At 41.1% G+C, this 25581-nt stretch overlaps 1 protein-coding gene across 11 annotated transcripts in view; it reads left to right on the plus strand.

The window, feature by feature from the left end:
- Positions 1–25581, plus strand: part of tenm3 (teneurin transmembrane protein 3) — a 404304-nt gene that overhangs the window by 229370 nt on the left and 149353 nt on the right. For all 11 annotated transcript variants that reach the window (XM_032562228.1, XM_032562226.1, XM_032562229.1 and 8 more), the window contains one exon: positions 1612–1755. In XM_032562228.1, coding sequence (XP_032418119.1) covers positions 1612–1755 — 144 coding nt within the window. The remainder of the gene's footprint in view (positions 1–1611; positions 1756–25581) is intronic.

A 25581-nucleotide genomic window follows, 5' to 3' on the forward strand; every position in this document is an offset into this window, starting at 1 on the left:
AACATATTCTTGAATTTTTCTAATTATGTTCCACATTAATCTTGAACCACTCTAAACGTATGATCTGTTTATGGCCTAACCTTTTGTAAACTAGCTTAAGAGCTGTTTCTAGACCTGCCAGTGGAGACCTGAAAATCAGACTAGAAGCAGTAATAATTGTCTACATACAGAGGGAGGGAAAGTCGCAGCTTGAGCTGTTAATATATCAGTGTCAAAGCACTCTTCCTCAACTCATTTTAGCCTTTCAGATTTATTTTATTGTGTCTTAAAACAAAATCTCTCACAGTAGGAAATGCCAGTGACGTGCATATCACCTATCATATAAACTTCAAAATCAGTTGCATTCTTTCGTAATAGTTAATAAACACATAGGACCCATCGGAGAGTGGAGGTGCCATCAGGATCAAAAAAACTGCTGCTGCCTTTGACTAAAACCTTAGCTTTCACTGAGACATCAAAGCAGGATGGAAACGCATCAGACACAAACATGTTGTGCACTTATTACTGGTAATTGGTTCTGCACATGTCAGACTCATCTTGAAAGAGACTTCTGCTTCTGTGAATGACCTCAAACTGTATGTTACTGTGGGTGTAGACACTACTTGTTACAATGGGAAAGGATATTATCAGGCTCTAATAGCAGCAGCAGCTGCTGCTTCATATGCAGTTATCTGAACTGTAAATTTGATGAAAAAAAGAAGTACTGAAAAGATAACACAGCATAATGAAGGATTATATAAATAATTCTGCATGATGTTGAATGATACGGGTGAGATTGATGATTTTGCTGAAGAACAGAGACATTTTAGAAATAAAATAAACACATTATGCACTGTAATAAATGTATAAATAATATTAAGAACAATTGACAATAGAATAATAGTAATATAATGATAAATGAATGAGATAAAGACAAACACTTCAAGATGTTCAGATTGCTTTGACTTGACATTTTTATTGAGTTTGCAAAAATGTAACCTTAAGCAAGCAGAAATTATCCTATAATCACCAAATATAATAAGTTTTGTTTATCATTACCTAAATGTTTATTTTGTGTTTCAAGGGAAAAAATACATCAGGACACAACTTACTTTACCACAAGTCAGTTTTATAGCTTGAATTTGTATCATGCAATGGAAAATATCAGATATGAATTCATCCATTTATCTATCCATCTGTTCAGAGGTCAGCATTTTATAGTCAATTTTTATTCTGCAGAGGGAAAATGAGAAAGCAAAATGTTAGAAATGAACCAAGTTAAAATAAAACATTTTAAAATAAAATTCCTATTAATTACAAGATACAAATAGAATTGTTGAAATGCCAAAAACATGCAAATGAGTTTCATTTATGAATCCCAACAAGCTGGAGAATACCTTCACTTTATTTTCTAATTAGGTGTGGGTGAACATGTGTGTGTGTCGGGGTTCACAGTATGAGCTTTGCCGCTTGCATAAATTAGAGTAAAAAAGGATGCTGGAGCTAAACTGTCTGTAGGTTGAAGAACTGTAACTTTGCTGTTAATTTATTTTAAATAGGTGACTTTTTCCTAATTGTGTGGATTTGGATTACACATCGTCACACACCCGCCCTTCTGTGTGTGTCCAACAGTGTCAGTGGGGTTTGAGTACGAGTCATGTCTGGACCTCATCCTGTGGGAGAAGCGAACGGCCATTTTGCAAGGCTATGAAATGGATGCTTCCAACATGGGAGGATGGATGCTCGACAAACATCACATTCTGGACGTGCAAAACGGTACGAGTCATGACCAAACTCCAAATGTCCTTAAGTAGACGCTTCTGTGCATATTTTATCAAGTTAGGCCTGCACACCAAGATCAACAGCAAACATTTCTTTTCTGATTTATCTGGATCATTGCCTGCTGAAGTTGTTAAGTGCAGCACATACAGCAGCATGCATAAGATTAGAGTAAGCAAGTCCTGAAAATATTTTCCCCTGGAGTGTCTTTTTGTTTCTCCACTCCATTACCTGGTTAATTGTATGTTAAGGAGTGAGAGGTCATAGCTAATAGCAGGGTAAAAGTATGTTCATTCAGGCAGTTGCTAGAGTGATTGTTTTCATGCAGACTTTGGTTGATGGAGCATCTCAAACATTGCGCATGTGCACCCCTGTGAGTGTGTGTGTGTTCCTTTTGGGGTTTCCTTGATTTGTTCCAGTTGACCAGAGGTATTTTAGGAGCCTTTTATCTCCCTCCTTTTCTCTTCACACACCCCCACAGATCTTCTGCTCAGTCTTACATCTGTCACCCTGCGATTCCTGCCTAGTCTCATCTCCGAAAACTCTTGGCTTTGTCTCATAATGTGCTATCGCACTGCCTCCTTTACTATGTCTTCAGCCGTGTCTCTATTTGAATTGACAGATTTAAAAAGTTTCTCTGCTGCTTTTTTATGGGAGAAACCAGCATATTTATTGTAGTACTTGCAAAAACAAAACAAAAAAAAACACAAGACTGAACACACACGGATGGAAGATATTTAGAGCTGGATTAATACAACTCCAAATAAAAGATAACCTTGTTCTCTATTCAAAGCGTAATTAGAAAAAGAAAAGATTCAGAGAACACCTCAACTTTCATTTTTCTGAATTTAGGCTCAGGGTTTTTGTTTTTCTTTCATACAAGTCAATCATTGCTTATACTTTATGTGCATCACTTAAAGAATTGACCAAAGAATTTTTTTACTCAAAAAAAAATATTTTATTTTGCAAAGAAATAATACCAGTATACTGAACAGAACTCAACAATAAAAAGCATCTGTGAAAAACTAAATGCACCTCAACTACCTGAGATATAAAATGCACACACCTTATTATTTAAAAACGGCATCCTCTCTCTTTACCACGAGTGTTTAACATCTGCTGCCTCTAAATTTACAAGAGACTGAGGTAAACATTTTAATTAAAGTTACCTCCTGTCGTTGCTTAAAGACACTTGATTACAGCTCACCACCAGATGCTAAGAGGCCATTTGTAGCTGAAGTTAAAAGTGTAATTGCAATTCAAGATATCTCAAACTTATTTATAAGAAGTAGAAACTACATTTTTAGTCATCTGAATTAAGATGTTTTGCGTAATTCCCTTCACACACACTTAAAAACAGATTTAAAGAGCTAAAAGTGCTACTATCAACCCACTCCCCAAAAATTGTGCATTTTCAAAAAAACTTTTTAAATTTTAATTTATATATGTTTTAAATTTTTGCATTGAAAATTTGAAATATATATTTCTGGGATGTTGTGACTAGACAGTATACTTATTCAAGATATCACTGCTGTCATTATGGCTACTCAGAAAGTTAGTTAGTATTTGAAATAGAAAAAATGTCTATGTTCAAAATATTTCTAATTCATTTGGAGATACCTGACTAGTCAAAATTAGCATTGCAGGAATCCTCAAGTTAGTTGTAATTATTTGCTTTCAAGATTTCTGCAGTTTAACTTACACTAAAAACATACATCTCCTATCTGAAAATACATATAATATATCTTTAATATAATGTTATTAAAGAAGTCTTTAATTGGATTTCAGACTGGTCAGAACACAAAGGAGGATATTTCAACTTTACTTTATGACTGGTCAATTAAAGCCTTCATGCAACTTAACAGAAAATCTGACCCTAGTCAGGGTGTAATTTAAGATGTCTTAATAACCTAATATGTATAGTCATAAACCAATTTTAGAAATCAGGAGTGTAAATGTGGTGGAGCCAATTTTATGTTAAAACAGCCTGCCCTATTCCCTGGATTTTAACATTTCAAATCCAGCATGTTTAGCAGAAGGAGGTCAAAAGCTCGAAAAGTTTAAGTAAGCAGAGCAACTTATACTTTCTGCCTTCCAATCGTTTTATAGAGGCTGGCGTTTTCTTGTAGTAGCAGCTTGAATAAATGGCATGCCTGTGTAGAAATATAAATATACTTTCCTTTTAAACATCTTCTCACACCTTCAGTGCTTTTTCTGCCTGCATTTATAAACTAATACTGAAAATAGATCAACTTCCACTTATCAGTGTGTGTTGTTGATGGGGTCTAGTAATATTTAGCAGTGCTGCATTCCCTGATTGAATTATTGCAAAATAATTCGATTTCCTATGATCGCATGTGAATTTTTAATGCATGCATTAGCAGCTCTTCTAAGCATAAGTACAAATGAAAACTACCTTGGAACAATATTAAGCTACTTAACCTTTATTACCAATCCAGCCGTTTCCTTTTCCTCCTTTCTCTTGCTGTCCTTTATGTGACACACAATCCATCATTTTTTTGCTCTCTCCTCTTTCTCTCTCTCTCATTCTGCAAATCCTCATGGGCTTTCAACACATTGTCACCCAATTCGAGGTGTGTGTGTCAGACAGTGTGTTTAGAGTACAGGTGTAATTTGTGATTTTCTCTCCACCCTCTGTGATGGTGTGATTTGGTGCCATGGGGGACGGCACCGGAGTGCATAATGTGGCTCTGTGTCTTTGAGACTAAAACATCCTGTGAGCATCACCATGATTCAGTTTGAGGTGGACACCCTGCGTGTGTTTCATTTGGATTTTTTTCCCCCCTTTTAAATCATAATTTTGTTTCTGCATTAATTTCTTTGTTACATATTATTAATCCAAATAGAAGTCGTAACAGTAGTCATAATAATCATAATGAAAGTGATTATTATGGTTTGAACCATGCAGTGATCAGCACACTGCTTCCCCAAATGTCAGGATCTATAATCATTTTCAGCTTCCAATAAGCTCCTCAGTGAGCCTGCAGGGGAACACTGGTCAATCTAATAATGAATCCCAACACTAACTGGCAGCTGCTTTCCAGACAGTTACAGTTATTTAGAGAACCGGCTCCTGTTCAGCCACATGAAATAAATGACATGTCAATAATGCCTTTGGGCTGTGCTTGTTTGCGTTTTATGTACGGAGCGACTTTTAGACCGAATCTGCTTTTCAGATAACAAACTGGAAATGTTCTTACTAAAACCTCATAGCAAACTCTGTCCTGATTTTATAAATACAAGTGTTCATTAGTAAACAAAATACAGAAAAGCAAGATACATTTAGAGCAGACTGGTGTTTTACTGCATTAAGAAATAAACCAATGAATAAAGAATAAAATGATATAAATGTTTACAACAGACCAGTTATAGTTTCATCCAGCAAAAAGGTTTGGGATTTCACAATCAATGGCCACTTTAATAGATAAACCTTGCTTGTTCCGATATAGATGATTATTTATTAGTTCTTTGTTTTAAATATCTGAAATACTGCCGAACTAGCGATGTTACCTTTTCTGTTTTATCCACAGTTTTCACTCCATGTTGTTGTTTTTTTTTAAGCCATTGTGAGACACAGTGGTGAAAACTTAAACTGCTGCTGCAAAGTAACTCAAGGGGTTGTTGCTAAGTAACCAAAGAGAGAGTTGTTGCTAAGTAACCAAAGAGAGAGTGAGTTAGTTGATGCCACCAACCTAGCTTGGCTGGCTGTGAGAGGTTGAGCGACTAAAACCTTTCCTCTGCCTACATCCCCCAGAATTCTTTGTGGTTCAGTGAAATTATTGAAAATTTAATCAGATGTATTACCTGTTGATATTGATCACATGCCTATCATGATATATGTTGTTACTGATTTATTGTCCACCCCTATCTTAATGTTTCTTGACATAGACAACACAAGGTTTCAGAAACATTCCTCAGAGATTATGGTTCATATTTCCACAATAGTATCACACTCTTACTGCAGATTCGTACACTGTAGTCATAAACAGAAAGAAAGGTCAGCAATAATACTCCCACACCATTATGCCACCTCCGCCGACCTGAAAGGCAGGATGGATTCATACTTTATTTAGTTTATGCCACATTTTGAATGTCACGGCTGAAACAAAAACTCATCACAGTAGGTTGTGCTGTCAGGTCAGCTCCACTGTCCCTGTGGCACTTTGTATCCTATAGCAATAACCCGGAGTTCAATTTGAGACGTACACTGAAAGGGGGCTGAAGGTGAACTCTAAAAACATATATATATAGTTTCTGTTGCTGCATGGCTGAACTTTGACTCCTGTGTGCTGTTTTTAATGTTTTATCCGTGACACAGAGCCCCAACCGAAAAGGATCATAAACAAAAAATACATATAGAGGAAGATAGGAAAAAAGGTTTTATTTATTTGATTTGTTCTGACTTTTAAACAGGTTGTGCTAAAATTGCATTTGGGCACAAAGCAGGTAAAACATTTTTAAAGTAAAGTCTTCCCTTTTTGAAAAACATAAAGTTTGGGCAAAGTTTCTCTGTTTGACAGTAAGTAAGTAAGTAAGTAACTAGAGGTCACCTCAGGGCGGCTGTGTCTTCAATCCAGTAGTTTCCCATCATCAAGGTGTAAATGTGTGCCTGAATGGGAATGACTGATTTCATTGAAAAGTGCTCATCCCTAATAAATAGGGGTGAGCATTTATTGTCTTAAATTTCTTAAATTTTTATTTATTGTTGTCATGATAAATTCCAATTAATGATGTTTTAAAACCCTAAAACTGTCCATAATGTCAGGATTATTATGTTTACCATTTTCTCCACTGTTTCTTCATTGATGGAATCGGTAAATATAAATCAATTTAAAAATATGATTAAATGCAGTACTATATGCTGTTTAGCAGTACAAACCACACCTATTTATGTGACTGGTGTCCCAAAGACACGTATTACAAATGGACATATTTACTAGAGCACTATTTGTGTTTATGGGTTTATGATTGTGTACCATGCAGTCACACTAATACGGTTACCAAAACAGAAGCAATAAATAGTTCCCCTACTAATAAAGCTCTACATGAGATTTGTGTCATTTAATAAGTAAATAAGTACAACATAAATCACAGTTAAGTTATACATAGTAAAAAAAAACAGCCATTAAACACTCAAAACAATCTTGAGTCAAAAGCCTGGTAGGACAAACCAATTTTAAATTGTTTTTGAAAATCCTCCACAGACTCAGCAAAGCGAAGCTGCTGGTTCAAGCTGTTCCACAGTTTAGGAGCCACAGACTGAAAGACCCTGTCCCCCTTCATTTATAGCAGAGTACATGGAGCAGCTAGGAGACTCTGGGCTTGGCACCAAAAGCCACAAGCAGCAGAGTGTTTGGTTAGAAACTGACACAAATAATCAGGAGACTAAGAAACTAGAACTTCTACATTTTAAGACCAAGGGGGTGTATGTTTAGTAGATTTAGTAAGTAAATACACATGGATTCTGAATAGCTTACAGACGTAAAACTGATTATTTGTCCTAATTGGTAAAAAGAGCATTACAGTGGTCCAAAAACAATGAAATAAATAGATTAATACTATTCTCAAGATCTGCCTGGAATACCATGTGTTGTGTAGAGGAAATGTTTTCTAAATGAAAGAAACAGGAATGAGAATTAGATGCGAGTCAAAGCCTAATGAGGAATCAAATGTAACTCCTAGAACATTTGATTCGTTTACCGGGCAAAAAGAGGCAACTGCCTGATGGATTTCAGAAAGCAGGTGATGTGGAGCTCTAATTAAAGTCTCTCTTTTATTTGTGTTTAAAACCAGAGCATTGCTAGGCAGCCCATCGCTGATCCAAGATAAACACTGGATGAGGGTGAACAACCAATCCAGCTAGTCCAGTTTAAAAAACCAGATACAACTGGATGTCATCTGCATAGATGGGATAAGCGATATACAGTATTTGGTCCCTGTGAAACAGAGTTTAACACATTTATCATTGGCTGAACATGGAACGAAAATAAAAATTTTGGTTTGGAATTGATGATTTTACAAAACAAAGTATATATTTTTAAAGCATTCTTAGATTTGATTTGTCTTGACAAAGGTTTACAGATGTATCCTGAATCCTCGATCCATATGGTTCAGTCTATTTCTGAACTTACTTCTTTTTCCCATGTTGCATTACAGAAGCTTTCTGTCTGCACCCGTCAAAACATTTTAGAGAACAGAGAGAAGAGACGTCTCACTATATGCAGCCTTGTTACCACAAATAACCGAAATGCCCTGCACCTGTCTCTGAACCCAAGACACAGGGCTTCCACTTAAAGACACAGGCCAAAAGTCGTCTTTCTAACTTTACAAGAGGGCCCAATGAAAGTTGTCATAGCTCTTTAAATGGTCACATTTTGCTACATTACAACCACAAATATATATTCTTCTTAAAATTTTATGTAAATTACCATTAAGATAATTATAATTATTCTTATTCAAATCTTGATGAATTGCAAAAAGATTTCATCCTCCTCTCTACATGGTAAATGCCATTTGCAATGATAACTCAACCCCATCTAGTGCAGTTGAATCCACATTTTACAGTTTCAAAAAACATGACTTAAATCACTTATGTAGTTCTTTTAAACCTCAGTCAAAATATATGTGATGTGACTAGATGTCAAGTATTAGATGTGGCAGTTTTTGACTTGAAAATCTGATGCGGTTGAAGACGAATGGAGCTTCCCAGTCCAACACAGTTTAGAAAAAATAAGCATGGTATGAGTTTTCAAAGTTTTATTTGTGGTTAGTATTTACTGTGTTTGTTACACCCACACATAAGGTACCCCACAGTGCCACCCGCTGATGGCACTGTGCAGCCGAGTTTATTGGTACCAAATGATGGAGCTGAGACAGGCATGTGGTGAATTTGGCAAAAAGGCTGCTTTATATTAACTTTGTGCTGTGCCTCTGACGTCAAACAAAAAACTGAGATCTAACAGCACACGTTTAGAGACAAGTCAACTATCAGACGGCATGAGAAGATCATTGATAATATATCAAGTGCTTTTAAGCTTCCCTATCAGTCTCTCAAGATCCTTTTAGATCTTTCTGTTGCAATTTATATGCAAACAACAACCAATATGCAGCGGGCTTTTCAATCATCATAGGAACAAAAATGAACACATATGTGACTAGCCACAACAAAACCAGGAAAAAGTCTCCCAGGGGACAATTTGAGATATTTATAGGTTCTGAAGCTGTGGATAATAAGCTTTCTAATTATGTCAAACTCACTGAGATAAAACAAAAACTATAACCATTTGAATGTTGGCACTCTGTGAACAAGATTAGTGAGAAAACAGGCCTCAGACTTTCAGAAGAATCATTTCCAAACTTGATAAGGTAACTGGGGATGTTGGGAAAACATTACTGTGCAATAACTTCTGCCCCAGCATTAGCAAAGGTGAGCTTTTGTCTGATGTATCTAGTTAGAATGATATAGTTTTTAGAAGTTTCAGAAGTTTTGTCCCATTTTCTAATAAGGCCTCAAGCTTCTCTCTTGTGAGCTTTTGTCATAGTCATTTGCGAACCCTGAAATTTAGAGGAATTAAACCACACAGGATTTTTGACAATATAAACTTCACTTTTTAACAGTTGTTATCTCTGAAGTAAGGGTGTACACATGTTTTTTTCAAGACGTCCAGTTACTCAGATGTCCTACCACTCTCTTTCTGCTAGTAAATAATTCATCCATGTGTTGTAGAAATCTCAGAAAATTAGAATTTTTTGTGTTTTTTTGCTCTGGCAACTTGAGTGTAAAGGTGGCTTATTAGATTAATTAGAGCCTTTTAAATTGTTGTGTAATTAAAATATTAAAATCATTAGCGTCTGATTTTAAACAAATTAGTCATTTAATGGAAATTGACCATGAGCAAATATGTGGGCATAGACCACAAACTCATAAATTCAGAGACTAAATGTATATGGAGATCAGCAGAACTTTGACCTTTAGTGATAGTATTTTTTAATAAAGAGCGAACATGAATGGATTCTGCTCTGTCACTTATGAATTATACAATTTTTAGTTGGGTTTTTTTATAACTAAATGACCTGTACTGTTACACCCATGTGTATAAATCTTAAGACGTGTAAGAGGATTTTAAGGGATTACGTGTAATACAGCAAATTAAATCTCATCGTAATAATGGGATGGAATACTTCCAGTTTATCTGTCTAAGGAAATTTCAATACATTTTTATCAACCCAGTCAGATACATAATAGCAAAGGTTGGGTCATTTGTTGGTAAAGGTCATTCTAACTCCCAAGAAAGCCAGTTGTCATGTTCAGCCTTAACTTGTGCAGATTGTCCCTGTGGGAGATGCTTCCATTGGTTTCTATCACATACAACACTTAAAAAAAATGTATAAAATCACCACACCTTAAAGACAAACATTCACATTTATTTCTTTAGATTGCTGAGTTACTTGTGAGATAAAATGCAAATATAACTTGTATTACTCTACCTAGTTATTTGCTTCACATTTCATAAGTAAAGGAAGATATGTTACCTTAATGTAGTGCTCTACTATTGCCTTCTGCAACTACAGTATACATGGTTCAAAAAGCAGTTAAACTCAGGTGATAGTGATTTTTTATTTATTTATTTATTTCAGAATTTAAAAGAATACAGACACCATATACATTGCACAGAGATTCTACTGCTGCAGAATTTGTGCAGGATGTCGCAGCACTGACCCTATTATTTTTCATTCTTGCAATTGGACTGAGAGAAACTCACTGGCCCCAGCATGCCAAAAACTCCAAGTGGCTCCAACTTTGACTGACCTATCTTCTCATTAATTTAGCTAATTACTCTGCATAGAGCATTGACCTTTCATTCCCATATAGTAAGGTGATCATGAAGTGGCACAACAGATTCATAGCCCATCCTAACACAGCCACACGCTTTTTCACACCCTTCATACCAAGGCAAACAAAACAAAATCAGCATGCACATTTCAGAGACATGAAAGTTCCTCCTTTAGACATGTTATGTTTTTCAAATGAACCGACAGACTCACAAGACAGCATACCTTTACTGAAAATATTTCCCAAAGCTGACCTGCCGTCTTTTCTTAACAATCTTTTGTGCCTGTAAATCAGACTGCTTTCTTTGTTCTCGTGACTTGGACATGCAGTACTACGAAATGTTAGGAACTGAGGTTGCCAAGGCACAGAGGGATTAATGTCACACAGAAGGCCAGGTGTACAGATCCATCTTCTCCGTAGAGGAGTACTCCCTGACAGGTGGATGAATGCACAGTGAATAAGTCAATTATTTTGCATAATTGATCCCATGAATGATGTATAATGAAGTCAATATGGTGTAAGCAATAAGTTGTAGTGTATGATTGGTTGTCTAAACACAATGGTGCCTTTTCCAGAGACAATGACGGTAAATGAAAATGGTAGCATTTGGAAAGTGAAGGCATTTAGAGAAGATAAACCAGGAAATAACTACATAGTTTCTCGCTTTGCCAGCAGCCCAATGACTAATAGATCAAACCTTTCTGTTTGTTAATATGACTTTAACATTATGAGCATTATGTGTACTTTATAAACAAAAGTATGTTTGTTCCCAACAGTAAGAAAAGTCTGGCACTACTAATGAGATTTTTTCCTGACATTCAGATAGATTTTGAAAATATTTGCGAGGTAAGGTTAGAAAATATGGCCAAATCAAGATACGGCATGCTATCAGAGCCCCAATAAAAAAACTGAATGCAACATTTAATGATGTGCACACTTATGCAGCCAGGTTATAGCAGCTTTTTGTTTTTATTATTTTCTCCCAAATAGATCATTTCATTGAACTCAGACACAAGACATGCATTAATTAAAATATAAAAAGTTGCATTTTTCCATCATAGCTTACACTTTTATTGTGGCTATAGGCCAGTCAATATACTACTGTCATACTATTTATGAATTTGTGTACAGTAGAGGATTCCTGTGAGTATTGCGTTTCATTTGAGCCCTTATTGATGACTCTATGTCGAAGCATAGATGAGTTACAGCCGTTTGAAGTATGTATGTCAGATGTCTTCACTGTGATCTATGTGGAGGTTTCAAATGGATCAATATGGATAATGACTGGACATAAACAAACAGAAACCTGTCTAGAAATGTCTTTTTAAACAAATTTGAAATATAAGTAGATAAGACTTCCCTCTACAGTGTTATTTTAATTTCAGTGCATACCTTCAACACTCCATATGTAGTAACTTAAAAATAAACAAGCAAAATCCAGGCCAGACAAAAATGTTTTAATTTGTTAAGAACATTTTTATAGCTTTATAGAACATTTCCATGATTAAAGGACTAATGTTTCAGCAAGACCTAGAGAAACTCATCCATGTTTTTATCTTCAGTCACATTGGTTACTGCAACAGTCTCCTCACAGGTCTACCTAAAAAAATCAGACAGCTGCAGCTGATCCAGAACGCTGCTGCTGGTGTTCTGACTAAAACCAGGAATATAGAGCACATCACACCAATACTAAAGTCCTTCACTGGCTCCCTATAGCTCAGAGAATAGAGTGATTTATAAGTCACTGAAAAGCTTAGCACCACAATTCATTAAAGATCTGCTGTTGTCATAGCAACATTCCAGACCTCTCAGATCTTCTGGTTCTGGTTCTGCTCTGCATCCCCAGAACCAGAACCAAACATGGAGAAGCAGCATTCAGCTTATATGAACCACAAATCTGGAACAAACTTCCTGAAAACTGTAAAACTCCTGAAACACTGACTTCCTTTAAATCTTGATGAAAACCCCACCTATTTAAAGTTGCTTTTGAAACATAATAAATGAAACATTAACCAAGATGTTGATGTGTAATGACAGCACTTGGAAATATGCAATTAAATGTTTTAGTTGTTGATTTTTGAGTTATGATGCAAAACACTTTGAACTGACTTGTTCCCGAAATGTGCAATTAAAAAAATATTTGATTTATTGAACTGCATGCTAATTACAGATACATCTTCGACTGCAAATATGGAACATTTAGATCATGTACTCCAGAGGGTTCAATTTGTGTATGCTCTTTTAGGCTCTTTCAGGCATCTTTTGTGATTTTGCTGCCACTATTTAACAGGTCTTGGGGTGTACTCTTTTACATCCTTTATTGTACATGTCCACCTTACTTTATAGGTCCAGAAAACAGAACACATCTACTGTTAATGCACTAAGCCACAAAACCAATTATCAGTGTCAACTTTAAGTCAGATATTCAGAATTCAAATATTACCAGACAGAGGAGCCCTGGTGTTCAACTCTCAGAGAGACAAGCATTATTCAGCAGGCTTCATATATTATACATCCCTGTATGTGTTATATCGTCGGTTGCCTTCTAACCTAGTTTACTCTGCCTGTGGTGTGCGTAACTGCTTGTATATGCATTACTGAATGCAAAAAGGAAGCAGTGCATCTGTTACCACTATCCAGAAAACCCACAGCAGAAGCAGCTGTCAGTATATTATCTACATACATGAGTATCTATATACATGTCTTCGTTTTGTGTGGCATAGTTATTGTCTGACTGTATGTTTAACTCTTGACACATCAAGCTTGTTATTGCTTTGGTTGACCACACCTAAAGCTTTTATGGACCAACTGATTCACATTGTTTGGGAGTATATTTCCCCCTCAGAACATAGAATTTCACATGCATATTCTGACTGAAAACAGATTTTTGTTTTGGGAATATAGCTACTGAAGAGATTCCCAGATTTCACTTACTTTATTTTTTTCAATTTGTTGTTAAACACAGAAAAATGAATTAGCCACTCTCACGCCAGCAGCTTACTGCATTTAGGGATCTAGATATTGTGGAGATCAATCCAAGCGAAAGAATGGGGTAGAAAAGGGATTTTAGCAACTTTGAACGACATGGTTGCTGGTGACAGACTGTCCTCCCTGAGTATTTGACAAAACCTCTTTCAGCTCTACGTGCCATCTACTATGAAGCAGTAAGAAGGGCTGATAGTGTGGTCTACTGCAGTGTTTTTCAAAATGGGAGTATTAGGACAGCCTCAGAAAGTTGGATCAAAGTTAAGAAAAAAAAGAAAATAAAAAGTTAAATTCCATACATTTTTTAATCATATTTTTTTAATTGTATATGTTTTTAACATTACTCGGCAGACTTTATATATCAAATGTCAAATGTTTTTCGATCATTATTATAAAATACAAGTTAAATTAAAGCTGCGAGCAGCCTCGGGCGGCCCTCGCAGCAAGCGCCGCTCCGGCCTATTGGCCACCGCGGGGGTTCCAGCCACCGCAGAAGCTCTCGCACGATTTCCAGAGCCGCAGCTAACTCCCCACCGCAGAAGCTCTGCCGCAGTTTCCAGCACCGCCGCCCGCTAGCCGCCGCAGAAGCTGTCGCGCATTTTCCACGCCCGTCCACCGGGCGACACGCGTGAATGCGTTCGGCGGCGCTCCCCGACGACTGTCAAAAAATCTGGTGCAGATCGGTCGATGCCTCGAGGAGACACAGCCGATGTATTAACTTAGGGGGCGCAGTGGAGCCAAATTACATCTCAAACTCGTTGGGCTCTTTAGAGGTGAACAAAGATCATACATATCCAGTTTGGCGCCAATCGGATGATCCGTGTGTGATTTAGAGCCAAACGTATGCATATGGCGAGGGACTGATGTTCGCCATTTGGCCACGCCCACACGGTTCAGCCAGCAGCGAGCATTGACAGAGTTTATCATCCGAATCATCTTGATTAGGTCAAGAGAGCCATAAACAGAGCTTTCCAAGGAAAAAAATGGCACTTCCTGTTCCGAGGGGGCGGGGCTTAGATGACGTCATAATGTGATGACGTAGGATTGACAGGCAAGCCTCCAGGATCACTCAGGCCAAGTTTGATGCAGCTTTGTCAAAATATGTGGAATGTAGAGGCAAACGTATACGAACGGCGTTGCCGCCATTGAAAACTCTTGGCACTTTAAAGCAAGCGAGATCAACTTCCTATCTGTCATCCAACACAGAATCAACTTGATTAGGTCAAGAGAGCCATAAACAGAGCTTTCCAAGGAAAAAAACGGCACTTCCGGTCCCGAGGGGGCGGGGCTTAGATGACGTCATAATGTGATGACGTAGGATTGACGGGCAAGCCTCCAGGATCACTCAGGCCAAGTTTGATGCAGCTCGGTCAAAATATGTGGAATGTAGAGGCAAACGTATACGAACGGCGTTGCCGCCATTGAAAACTCTTGGCACTTTAAAGCAAGCGAGACCAACTTCCTATCTGTCATCCAACACAGAATCACCTTGATTAGGTCAAGAGAGCCATAGATGAAAGTTTCCAAGGAAAAAAATAGCACTTCCTGTTCTGAGGGGGCGGGGCTTAGATGACGTCATAATCTGATGACATAGAATTTTCAGGTATCACACCAGCATCACTCAAGCCAAGTTTGGTGCAGCTCGGTCGAAACATGTGGAATCTAGAAGCAAACGTATGGCATCGGCGTTACAGGTCACTTCGCCACGCCGCCACGCCCAGCTGCTATCTCAAAGCCGGTCAGGGTTGGAATCCTCAACACACCAACATGTCTTCTGTGTCTGGACACAGTTTCATGTTGATGAGGTCAAAGGGCTAAGAGAGCGACCGCTCACAGTAAAACATGACACTTCCTGTTCTCAGGGGGCGTGGCTTAAGTGATGTCATCATTTCACCACAGGGTATTTTAGGACATCCGATGCCGATCAATCACTGAAAGTTTGGTCCCTCTATGTGTTTTTTTATAGGAAATATAAGAGTTTCGTGTTTCATGGCGAGTAGGTGAACTTTGACCCCTGCTAACCCCCCTTCAACATACTCCAAAACTCACCAATTTGATAACTTTAAATCAAACATGCCTTATGATCAGACTGACCGAGTTTGAAGTCGATCAATCGAAATCCCTAGGAGGAGTTCGATCAAATACGAAGGCTGTAAACGTCAAAATCGAGGAAAAAAATGGACGTTCAAGACAAAATGGCCGACTTCCTGTGATAGTTGGCTAATAACATTAAATGTAAGTTCTGAGTCTTTTGGTGAGCTCTACAAGTGTACCAAATTTCATGTCTCTACGATGAAATACGTTCATACCATTGTGTCAACAGAAAATTGCTAGTTGCCGCCGTTGAGCAATTTTTTTTGCGATTTTTGCGACAACCTTAAAATTCAAAATTTTTAAATTTTCTAGTCGCGACCGCCAAGTTTGGTGAGTTTTTGAATATGATAAAGCCCCCAAAAAGGCGCCTCTTTGGGGGGGCAGAATCGTAATAATAATTAAAGCTGCAAGCAGCCTCGGGCGGCCCTCGCAGCAAGCGCCGCTCCGGCCTATTGGCCACCGCGGGGGTTCCGGCCACCGCAGAAGCTCTCGCGCGTTTTCCAGAGCCGCAGCCCGCTCCCCACCGCAGAAGCTCTGCCGCAGTTTCCAGCACTGCCGCCCGCTAGCCGCTGCAGAAGCTGTCGCGCATTTTCCCCAAATTACATCTCAAACCCGTTGGGCTCTTTAGAGCAGAACAAAGGTCATACATATCCAGTTTGGCGTCAATCGGATGATCCATGTGTGAATTAGAGCCAAACGTATGTATATGGCGAGGGACTGATATTCGCCATTTGGCCACGCCCACACGGTTCAGCCAGCAGCGAGCATTGACAGAGTTTATCATCCGAATCATCTTGATTAGGTCAAAAGAGCCATAAACAGAGCTTTCCAAATAAAAAAATAGCACTTCCTGTTCTGAGGGGGCGGGGCCTAAGTGATGTCATCATTTGACCATTGGATATTATTGGACACTCGATTATGATCAATCACTGAACGTTTGGTGTCTCTGTGAGTTTTTGTGTTAGAATTACAAATTATTTAATTTTTTCCTCCATTACAACATTGAACTTTCATTCCGTAGGGCAATGCTGCCCTCTGGTGTCGAATTACTGAAATAATGAAACTATTTCAGTGGGCAGCAGAGGGCAGCATTGCCCTACAAACAACGAACATGGACTGTTTATTATGTAATTACACAGAAGATCTCTCTAATTCATTCTGAGGGGGCGGGGCTTAGATGACGTCATAATATGATGACATAGCATTGTCAGGCATCAGACCAGGATGAGTCAGGCCAAGTTTGGTGCAGCTCGGTCGAAACATGTGGAATCTAGAAGCAAACGTATGGCATCGGCGTTACAGGTCACTTCGCCACGCCGCCACACCCAGCTGCTTCATCGCAGCCGGTCAGGGCTTGGATCCACAACACACCAACATGTCTTCTGTCTCTGGACACAGTTTCATGTTGATTAGGTCAAAGGGCTAAGATAGCGACCGTTCACAGTAAAACATGACACTTCCTGTTCTCAGGGGGCGTGGCCTAAGCGATGTCATAATTTCACCACAGGGTATTTTAGGACACCTATTGATGATCAATAACAGAAAGTTTGGTCCCTCTATGTGTTTTTATATAGGAAATATAAGAGTTTCGTGTTTCATGGCGAGTAGGTGAACTTTGACCCCTGGTAACCCCCCTTCAGCAATCTCAGACAGTCACCAATTTGATAACTTTAAATCAGACATGCCTTATGATCAGACTGACCGAGTTTGAAGCCGATCAATCGAAATCCCTAGGAGGAGTTTGATCAAATACGAAGGCTGTAAACGTCAAAATCGAGGTCAAATGAATTTCAATCTAAAATGGCCGACTTCCTGTTGGGTTTAGAGCATGGCTCTAAGAGACTTTTTTGTACGTCCTGACAAGATACACATGTGTACCAAGTTTCGTAATTCTAGGTTTAAGCATGGCTTGGGGCTGTTCATTTAAAATACTCTAGGGGTCGCTATAGAAAAATTAGGCCACGCCCACCAAATATCGCTATGGATTCCTGTTCGGGGATGGATAAGGATCCATCCTAGTGAGTTTGGAGCAGCTCACCCCGAAACTGTGGAATTCAGAGCCAAACGAAATTCGATGGCGTTCGCAACGCCGCCACGCCCACCTGCTTCATCGCAGCCGGTCGGGGTTGGAATCCACAACACACCAACATGTCTTCTGTCTCTGGACACAGTTTCATGTTGATTAGGTCAAAGGGCTAAGATAGCGACCGTTCACAGTAAAACATTACACTTCCTGCTCTCAGGGGGCGTGGCCTACGTAAAAAAAAAATTTCACTGCAGGGTATTATAGGACACCCGATGCCGATCAATCACTGAAAGTTTGGTCCCTCTATGTTTTTTTGTATAGGAAATATAAGAGGTTTTTGTTTCATGGCGTGTAGGTGAACTTTGACCCCTGGAAACCCCCCTTCAACATGCTCCAAAACTCACCAATTTGATAACTTTAAATCAGACATGCCTTATGATCAGACTGACCGAGTTTGAAGCCGATCAATCGAAATCCCTAGGAGGAGTTCGATCAAATACGAAGGCTGTAAACGGCCAAATCAGGGTCCGAAATGGACCTTCAATCCAACATGGCCGACTTCCTGCGATACTTGCACTATGACATTACTTGTAAATTCTGAGCGTCTTAGTGAGCTCTACAACTGTACCGAATTTCAAGTCTCTACGATGAAGTAAGTGAATAGCAATGGGTCTTTTGAAAATTGCTAGTTGCCGCCGTTGAGCAATTTTTTTTGCGATTTTTGCGGCGACCTTAAAATTCAAAATTTTTAAACCGCCTAGTCGCTTCCGCCAAGTTTGGTGAGTTTTTGAATATGATAAAGCCCCCAAAAAGGCGCACGAAGAGGGGGGCAGAATCGTAAGAAGAATAATAATAAGAAACAGTACAGATACAATAGGCCTTCGCAGCGCTTTGCTGCTCGGGCCTAATTAAAGCTGCGAGCAGCCTCGGGCGGCCCTCGCAGCAAGCGCCGCTCCGGCCTATTGGCCACCGCGGGGGTTCCAGCCACCGCAGAAGCTCTCGCACGATTTCCAGAGCCGCAGCCAACTCCCCACCGCAGAAGCTCTGCCGCAGTTTCCAGCACCGCCGCCCGCCCGCCAGCCGCCGCAGAAGCTGTCGCGCATTTTCCACGCCCGTCCACCGGGCGACACGCGTGAATGCGTTCGGCGGCGCTCCCCGACGACTGTCAAAAAATCTGGTGCAGATCGGTCGATGCGTCGAGGAGATACAGCCGATGTATTAACTTAGGGGGCGCAGTGGAGCCAAATTACATCTCAATCCCGTTGGGCTCTTTAGAGGTGAACAAAGGTCATACATATCCAGTTTGGAGCCAATCGGATGATCCATGCTTGAATTAGAGCCAAACGTATGAATATGGCGAGGGACTGATATTCGCCGTTTGGCCACGCCCACACGGTTCAGCCAGCAGCGAGCAATGACAGAGCTCATCATCCGAATCATCTTGATTAGGTCAAGAGAGCCATAAACGGAGCTTTCCAAGGAAAAAAATGGCACTTCCGGTTCCGAGGGGGCGGGGCTTAGATGACATCATAATGTGATGACGTAGGATCGACGGGCAAGCCTCCAGGATCACTCAGGCCAAGTTTGATGCAGCTCGGTCAAAATATGTGGAATGTAGAGGCAAACGTATACGAACGGCGTTGCCGCCATTGAAAACTCTTGGCACTTTAAAGCAAGCGAGACCAACTTCCTATCTGTCATCCAACACAGAATCACCTTGATTAGGTCAAGAGAGCCATAAACAGAGCTTTCCAAGGAAAAAAACGGCACTTCCGGTTCCGAGGGGGCGGGGCTTAGATGACGTCATAATCTGATGACATAGAATTTTCAGACATCACACCAGCATCACTCAAGCCAAGTTTGGTGCAGCTCGGTCGAAACATGTGGAATCTAGAAGCAAAAGTATGGCATCGGCGTTACAGGTCACTTCACCACGCCGCCACGCCCAGCTGCTATCTCAAAGCCGGTCGGGGTTGGAATGCTCAACACACCAACATGTCTTCTGTCTCTGGACACAGGTTCATGTTGATTAGGTCAAAGGGCTAAGAGAGCGACCGTTCACAGTAAAACATGACACTTCCTGTTCTCAGGGGGCGTGGCCTACGTGATGTCATCATTTGACCATATGGTATTGTAGGCCACCTGATGACGATCAATCACTGAAAGTTTGGAGTCTCTGTGAGTTTTTGTGTTAGAAATACCAATTTTTCATTTTTTCCTGTGTATTACAAAATCGAAGAATTTCATCTGCAGGGCAATGCTGCCCTCTGGTGTCGAATTACTGAAATAATGAAACTATTTCAGTGGCCAGCAGAGGGCAGCATTGCCCTACAAACGACGAACATGTACTGTTTATTATGTAATTACACAGAAGATCTCTCTAATTCATTCTGAGGGGGCGGGGCTTAGATGACGTCATAATATGATGACATAGCATTGTCAGGCATCACAACAGCATCACTGAGGCCAAGTTTGGTGCAGCTCGGTCGAAACATGTGGAATCTAGAAGCAAACGTATGGCATCGGCGTTACAGGTCACTTCGCCACGCCGCCACACCCAGCTGCTTCATCGCAGCCGGTCAGGGCTTGAATCCACAACACACCAACATGTCTTCTGTCTCTGGACACAGTTTCATGTTGATTAGGTCAAAGGGCTAAGATAGCGACCGTTCACAGTAAAACATGACACTTCCTGTTCTCAGGGGGCGTGGCCTAAGCGATGTCATAATTTCACCACAGGGTATTTTAGGACACCTATTGTTGATCAATAACTGAAAATTTGGTGTCTCTGTGAGTTTCTGTGCAGGATATATAAGAGTTTCGTGTTTCATGGCGAGTAGGTGAACTTTGACCCCTGGTAACCCCCCTTCAGCAAGCTCATACAGTCACCAATTTGATAACTTTAAATCAGACATGCCTTATGATCAGACTGACCGAGTTTGAAGCCGATCAATCGAAATCCCTAGGAGGAGTTCGATCAAATACGAATGCTGTAAACGTCAAAATCGAGGTCAAATGAAATTCAATCTAAAATGGCCGACTTCCTGTTGGGTTTAGAGCATGGCTCTAAGAGACTTTTTTGTACGTCCCGACAAGATACACATGTGTACCAAGTTTCGTAATTCTAGGTTTAAGCATGGCTTGGGGCTGTTCATTTAAAATACTCTAGGGGTCGCTATAGAGAAATTAGGCCACGCCCACCAAATTTTGTTATGAATTCCTGTCGGTGGGTGGATAAGGATCCATCCTAGTGAGTTTGGAGCAGCTGGGCCCGAAATTGTGGAATTCAGAGCCAAACGTATGGCAACGGCGTTACAGGTCACTTCGCCACGCCGCCACGCCCACCTGCTATGTCAAAGCCGGTCAGGGTTGGAATCCTCAACACACCAACATGTCTTCTGTCTCTGGACACAGTTTCATGTTGATTAGGTGAAAGGGCTAAGATAGCGACCGTTCACAGTAAAACATGACACTTCCTGTTCTCAGGGGGCGTGGCCTAAGTGATGTCATCATTTGACCACAGGGTATTTTAGGACACCCGATGACGATCAATCAATGAAAGTTTGGTCCCTCTATGTGTTTTTTTATAGGAAATATAAGAGTTTCGTGTTTCATGGCGAGTAGGTGAACTTTGACCCCTGCTAACCCCCCTTCAACATACTCCAAAACTCACCAATTTGATAACTTTAAATCAAACATGCCTTATGATCAGACTGACCGAGTTTGAAGTCGATCAATCGAAATCCCTAGGAGGAGTTCGATCAAATACGAAGGCTGTAAACGTCAAAATCGAGGTAAAAAATGGACGTTCAAGACAAAATGGCCGACTTCCTGTGATAGTTGGCTAATAACATTAAATGTAAGTTCTGAGTCTTTTGGGGAGCTCTACAAGCGTACCAAATTTCATGTCTCTACGATGAAATACGTTCATACCATTGTGTCAACAGAAAATTGCTAGTTGCTGCCGTTCAGCAATTTTTTTTGCGATTTTTGCGACAACCTTAAAATTCAAAATTTTTAAATTTTCTAGTTGCGACCGCCAAGTTTGGTGAGTTTTTGAATATGATAAAGCCCCCAAAAAGGCACACGAAGAGGTGGGAAGAATCGTAATAATAATAAACAGTACAGATACAATAGGCCTTCGCAGCGCTTTGCTGCTCGGGCCTAATTAAAGCTGCGAGCAGCCTCGGGCGGCCCTCGCAGCAAGCGCCGCTCCGGCCTATTGGCCACCGCGGGGGTTCCAGCCACCGCAGAAGCTCTCGCACGATTTCCAGAGCCGCAGCCAACTCCCCACCACAGAAGCTCTGCCGCAGTTTCCAGCACCGCCGCCCACTAGCCACCGCAGAGGCTGTCGCGCATTTTCCACGCCCGTCCACCAGGCGACATGCGTGAATGCGTTCGGCAGCGCTCCCCGACCACTGTCAAAAAATCTGGTGCAGATCGGTCGATGCCTCGAGGAGACACAGCCGATGTATTAACTTAGGGGGCGCAGTGGAGCCAAATTACATCTCAAACTCGTTGGGCTCTTTAGAGGTGAACAAAGATCATACATATCCAGTTTGGCGCCAATCGGATGATCCGTGTGTGATTTAGAGCCAAACGTATGCATATGGCGAGGGACTGATGTTCGCCATTTGGCCACGCCCACACGGTTCAGCCAGCAGCGAGCATTGACAGAGTTTATCATCCGAATCATCTTGATTAGGTCAAGAGAGCCATAAACAGAGCTTTCCAAGGAAAAAAATGGCACTTCCTGTTCCGAGGGGGCGGGGCTTAGATGACGTCATAATGTGATGACGTAGGATTGACGGGCAAGCCTCCAGGATCACTCAGGCCAAGTTTGATGCAGCTCGGTCAAAATATGTGGAATGTAGAGGCAAACGTATACGAATGGCGTTGCCGCCATTGAAAACTCTTGGCACTTTAAAGCAAGCGAGATCAACTTCCTATCTGTCATCCAACACAGAATCACCTTGGTTAGGTCAAGAGAGCCATAGATGAAAGTTTCCAAGGAAAAATATAGCACTTCCTGTTCTGAGGGGGCGGGGCTTAGATGACGTCATAATCTGATGACATAGAATTTTCAGACATCACACCAGCATCACTCAAGCCAAGTTTGGTGCAGCTCGGTCGAAACATGTGGAATCTAGAAGCAAAAGTATGGCATCGGCGTTACAGGTCACTTCGCCACGCCGCCACGCCCAGCTGCTATCTCAAAGCCGGTCAGGGTTGGAAACCTCAACACACCAACATGTCTTCTGTCTCTGGACACAGGTTCATGTTGATTAGGTCAAAGGGCTAAGAGAGCGACCGTTCACAGTAAAACATGACACTTCCTGTTCTCAGGGGGCGTGGCCTACGTGATGTCATCATTTGACCATATGGTATTGTAGGCCACCTGATGACGATCAATCACTGAAAGTTTGGAGTCTCTGTGAGTTTTTGTGTTAGAAATACCAATTTTTCATTTTTTCCTGTGTATTACAAAATCGAAGAATTTCATCTGCAGGGCAATGCTGCCCTCTGGTGTCGAATTACTGAAATAATGAAACTATTTCAGTGGCCAGCAGAGGGCAGCATTGCCCTACAAACGACGAACATGTACTGTTTATTATGTAATTACACAGAAGATCTCTCTAATTCATTCTGAGGGGGCGGGGCTTAGATGACGTCATAATATGATGACATAGCATTGTCAGGCATCACAACAGCATCACTGAGGCCAAGTTTGGTGCAGCTCGGTCGAAACATGTGGAATCTAGAAGCAAACGTATGGCATCGGCGTTACAGGTCACTTCGCCACGCCGCCACACCCAGCTGCTTCATCGCAGCCGGTCAGGGCTTGAATCCACAACACACCAACATGTCTTCTGTCTCTGGACACAGTTTCATGTTGATTAGGTCAAAGGGCTAAGATAGCGACCGTTCACAGTAAAACATGACACTTCCTGTTCTCAGGGGGCGTGGCCTAAGCGATGTCATAATTTCACCACAGGGTATTTTAGGACACCTATTGTTGATCAATAACTGAAAATTTGGTGTCTCTGTGAGTTTCTGTGCAGGATATATAAGAGTTTCGTGTTTCATGGCGAGTAGGTGAACTTTGACCCCTGGTAACCCCCCTTCAGCAATCTCAGACAGTCACCAATTTGATAACTTTAAATCAGACATGCCTTATGATCAGACTGACCGAGTTTGAAGCCGATCAATCGAAATCCCTAGGAGGAGTTCGATCAAATGCAAAGGCTGTAAACGTCAAAATCGAGGTCAAATGAACTTCAATCTAAAATGGCCGACTTCCTGTTGGGTTTCGACCATGGCTGTAATAGACTTTTTTGTACGTCCTGACAAGATACACATGTGTACCAAGTTTCGTAATTCTAGGTTAAAGCATGGCTTAGGGCTGTTCATTTAAAATACTCTAGGGGTCGCTATAGAGAAATTAGGCCACGCCCACCAAATTTTGTTATGAATTCCTGTCGGTGGGTGGATAAGGATCCATCCTAGTGAGTTTGGAGCAGCTGGGCCCGAAATTGTGGAATTCAGAGCCAAACGTATGGCAACGGCGTTACAGGTCACTTCGCCACGCCTCCACGCCCACCTGCTATGTCAAAGCCGGTCAGGGTTGGAATCCTCAACACACCAAGATGTCTTCTGTCTCTGGACACAGTTTCATGTTGATTAGGTCAAAGGGCTAAGATAGCGACCGTTCACAGTAAAACATGACACTTCCTGTTCTCAGGGGGCGTGGCCTAAGTGATGTCATCATTTGACCATAGGGTAGTGTAGGGCACCCGATGACGATCAATCACTGAAAGTTTGGTCCCTCTATGTGTTTTTGTATAGGAAATATAAGAGTTTCGTGTTTCATGGCGAGTAGGTGAACTTTGACCCCTGCTAACCCCCCTTCAACATGCTCCAAAACTCACCAATTTGATAACTTTAAATCAAACATGCCTTATGATCAGACTGACCGAGTTTGAAGCCGATCAATCGAAATCCCTAGGAGGAGTTCGATCAAATACGAAGGCTGTAAACGTCAAAATCGAGGAAAAAAATGGACGTTCAATACAAAATGGCCGACTTTCTGTGATAGTTGGCTTATAACATTAAATGTAAGTTCTGAGTCTTTTGGTGAGCTCTACAAGTGTACCAAATTTCATGTCTCTACGATGAAGTACGTTCATACCATTGTGTCAACAGAAAATTGCTAGTTGCTGCCGTTCAGCAATTTTTTTTGCGATTTTTGCGACAACCTTAAAATTCAAAATTTTTAAATTTTCTAGTCGCGACCGCCAAGTTTGGTGAGTTTTTGAATATGATAAAGCCCCCAAAAAGGCACACGAAGAGGTGGGAAGAATCGTAATAATAATTAAAGCTGCAAGCAGCCTCGGGCGGCCCTCGCAGCAAGCGCCGCTCCGGCCTATTGGCCACCGCGGGGGTTCCGGCCACCGCAGAAGCTCTCGCACGATTTCCAGAGCCGCAGCCAACTCCCCACCGCAGAAACTCTGCCGCAGTTTCCAGCACCGCCGCCCGCTAGCCGTTGCAGAAGCTGTCGCGCATTTTCCACGCCCGTCCACCGGGCGACACGCGTGAATGCGTTCGGCGGCGCTCCCCGACGACTGTCAAAAAATCTGGTGCAGATCAGTCGATGCGTCGAGGAGATACGGCCCATGTATTAACTTAGGGGGCGCAGTGGAGTCAAATTACATTTCAAACCCGTTGGGCTCTTTAGAGGTGAACAAAGGTCATACATATCCAGTTTGGCGCCAATCGGATGATCTATGCGTGAATAAGAGCCAAACGTATGCATATGGCGAGGGACTGATATTCGCCATTTGGCCACGCCCACACGGTTCAGCCA

This window comes from Xiphophorus hellerii, chromosome 5, assembly GCF_003331165.1.
Source record: "Xiphophorus hellerii strain 12219 chromosome 5, Xiphophorus_hellerii-4.1, whole genome shotgun sequence".
NCBI lineage: Eukaryota > Metazoa > Chordata > Actinopteri > Cyprinodontiformes > Poeciliidae > Xiphophorus > Xiphophorus hellerii.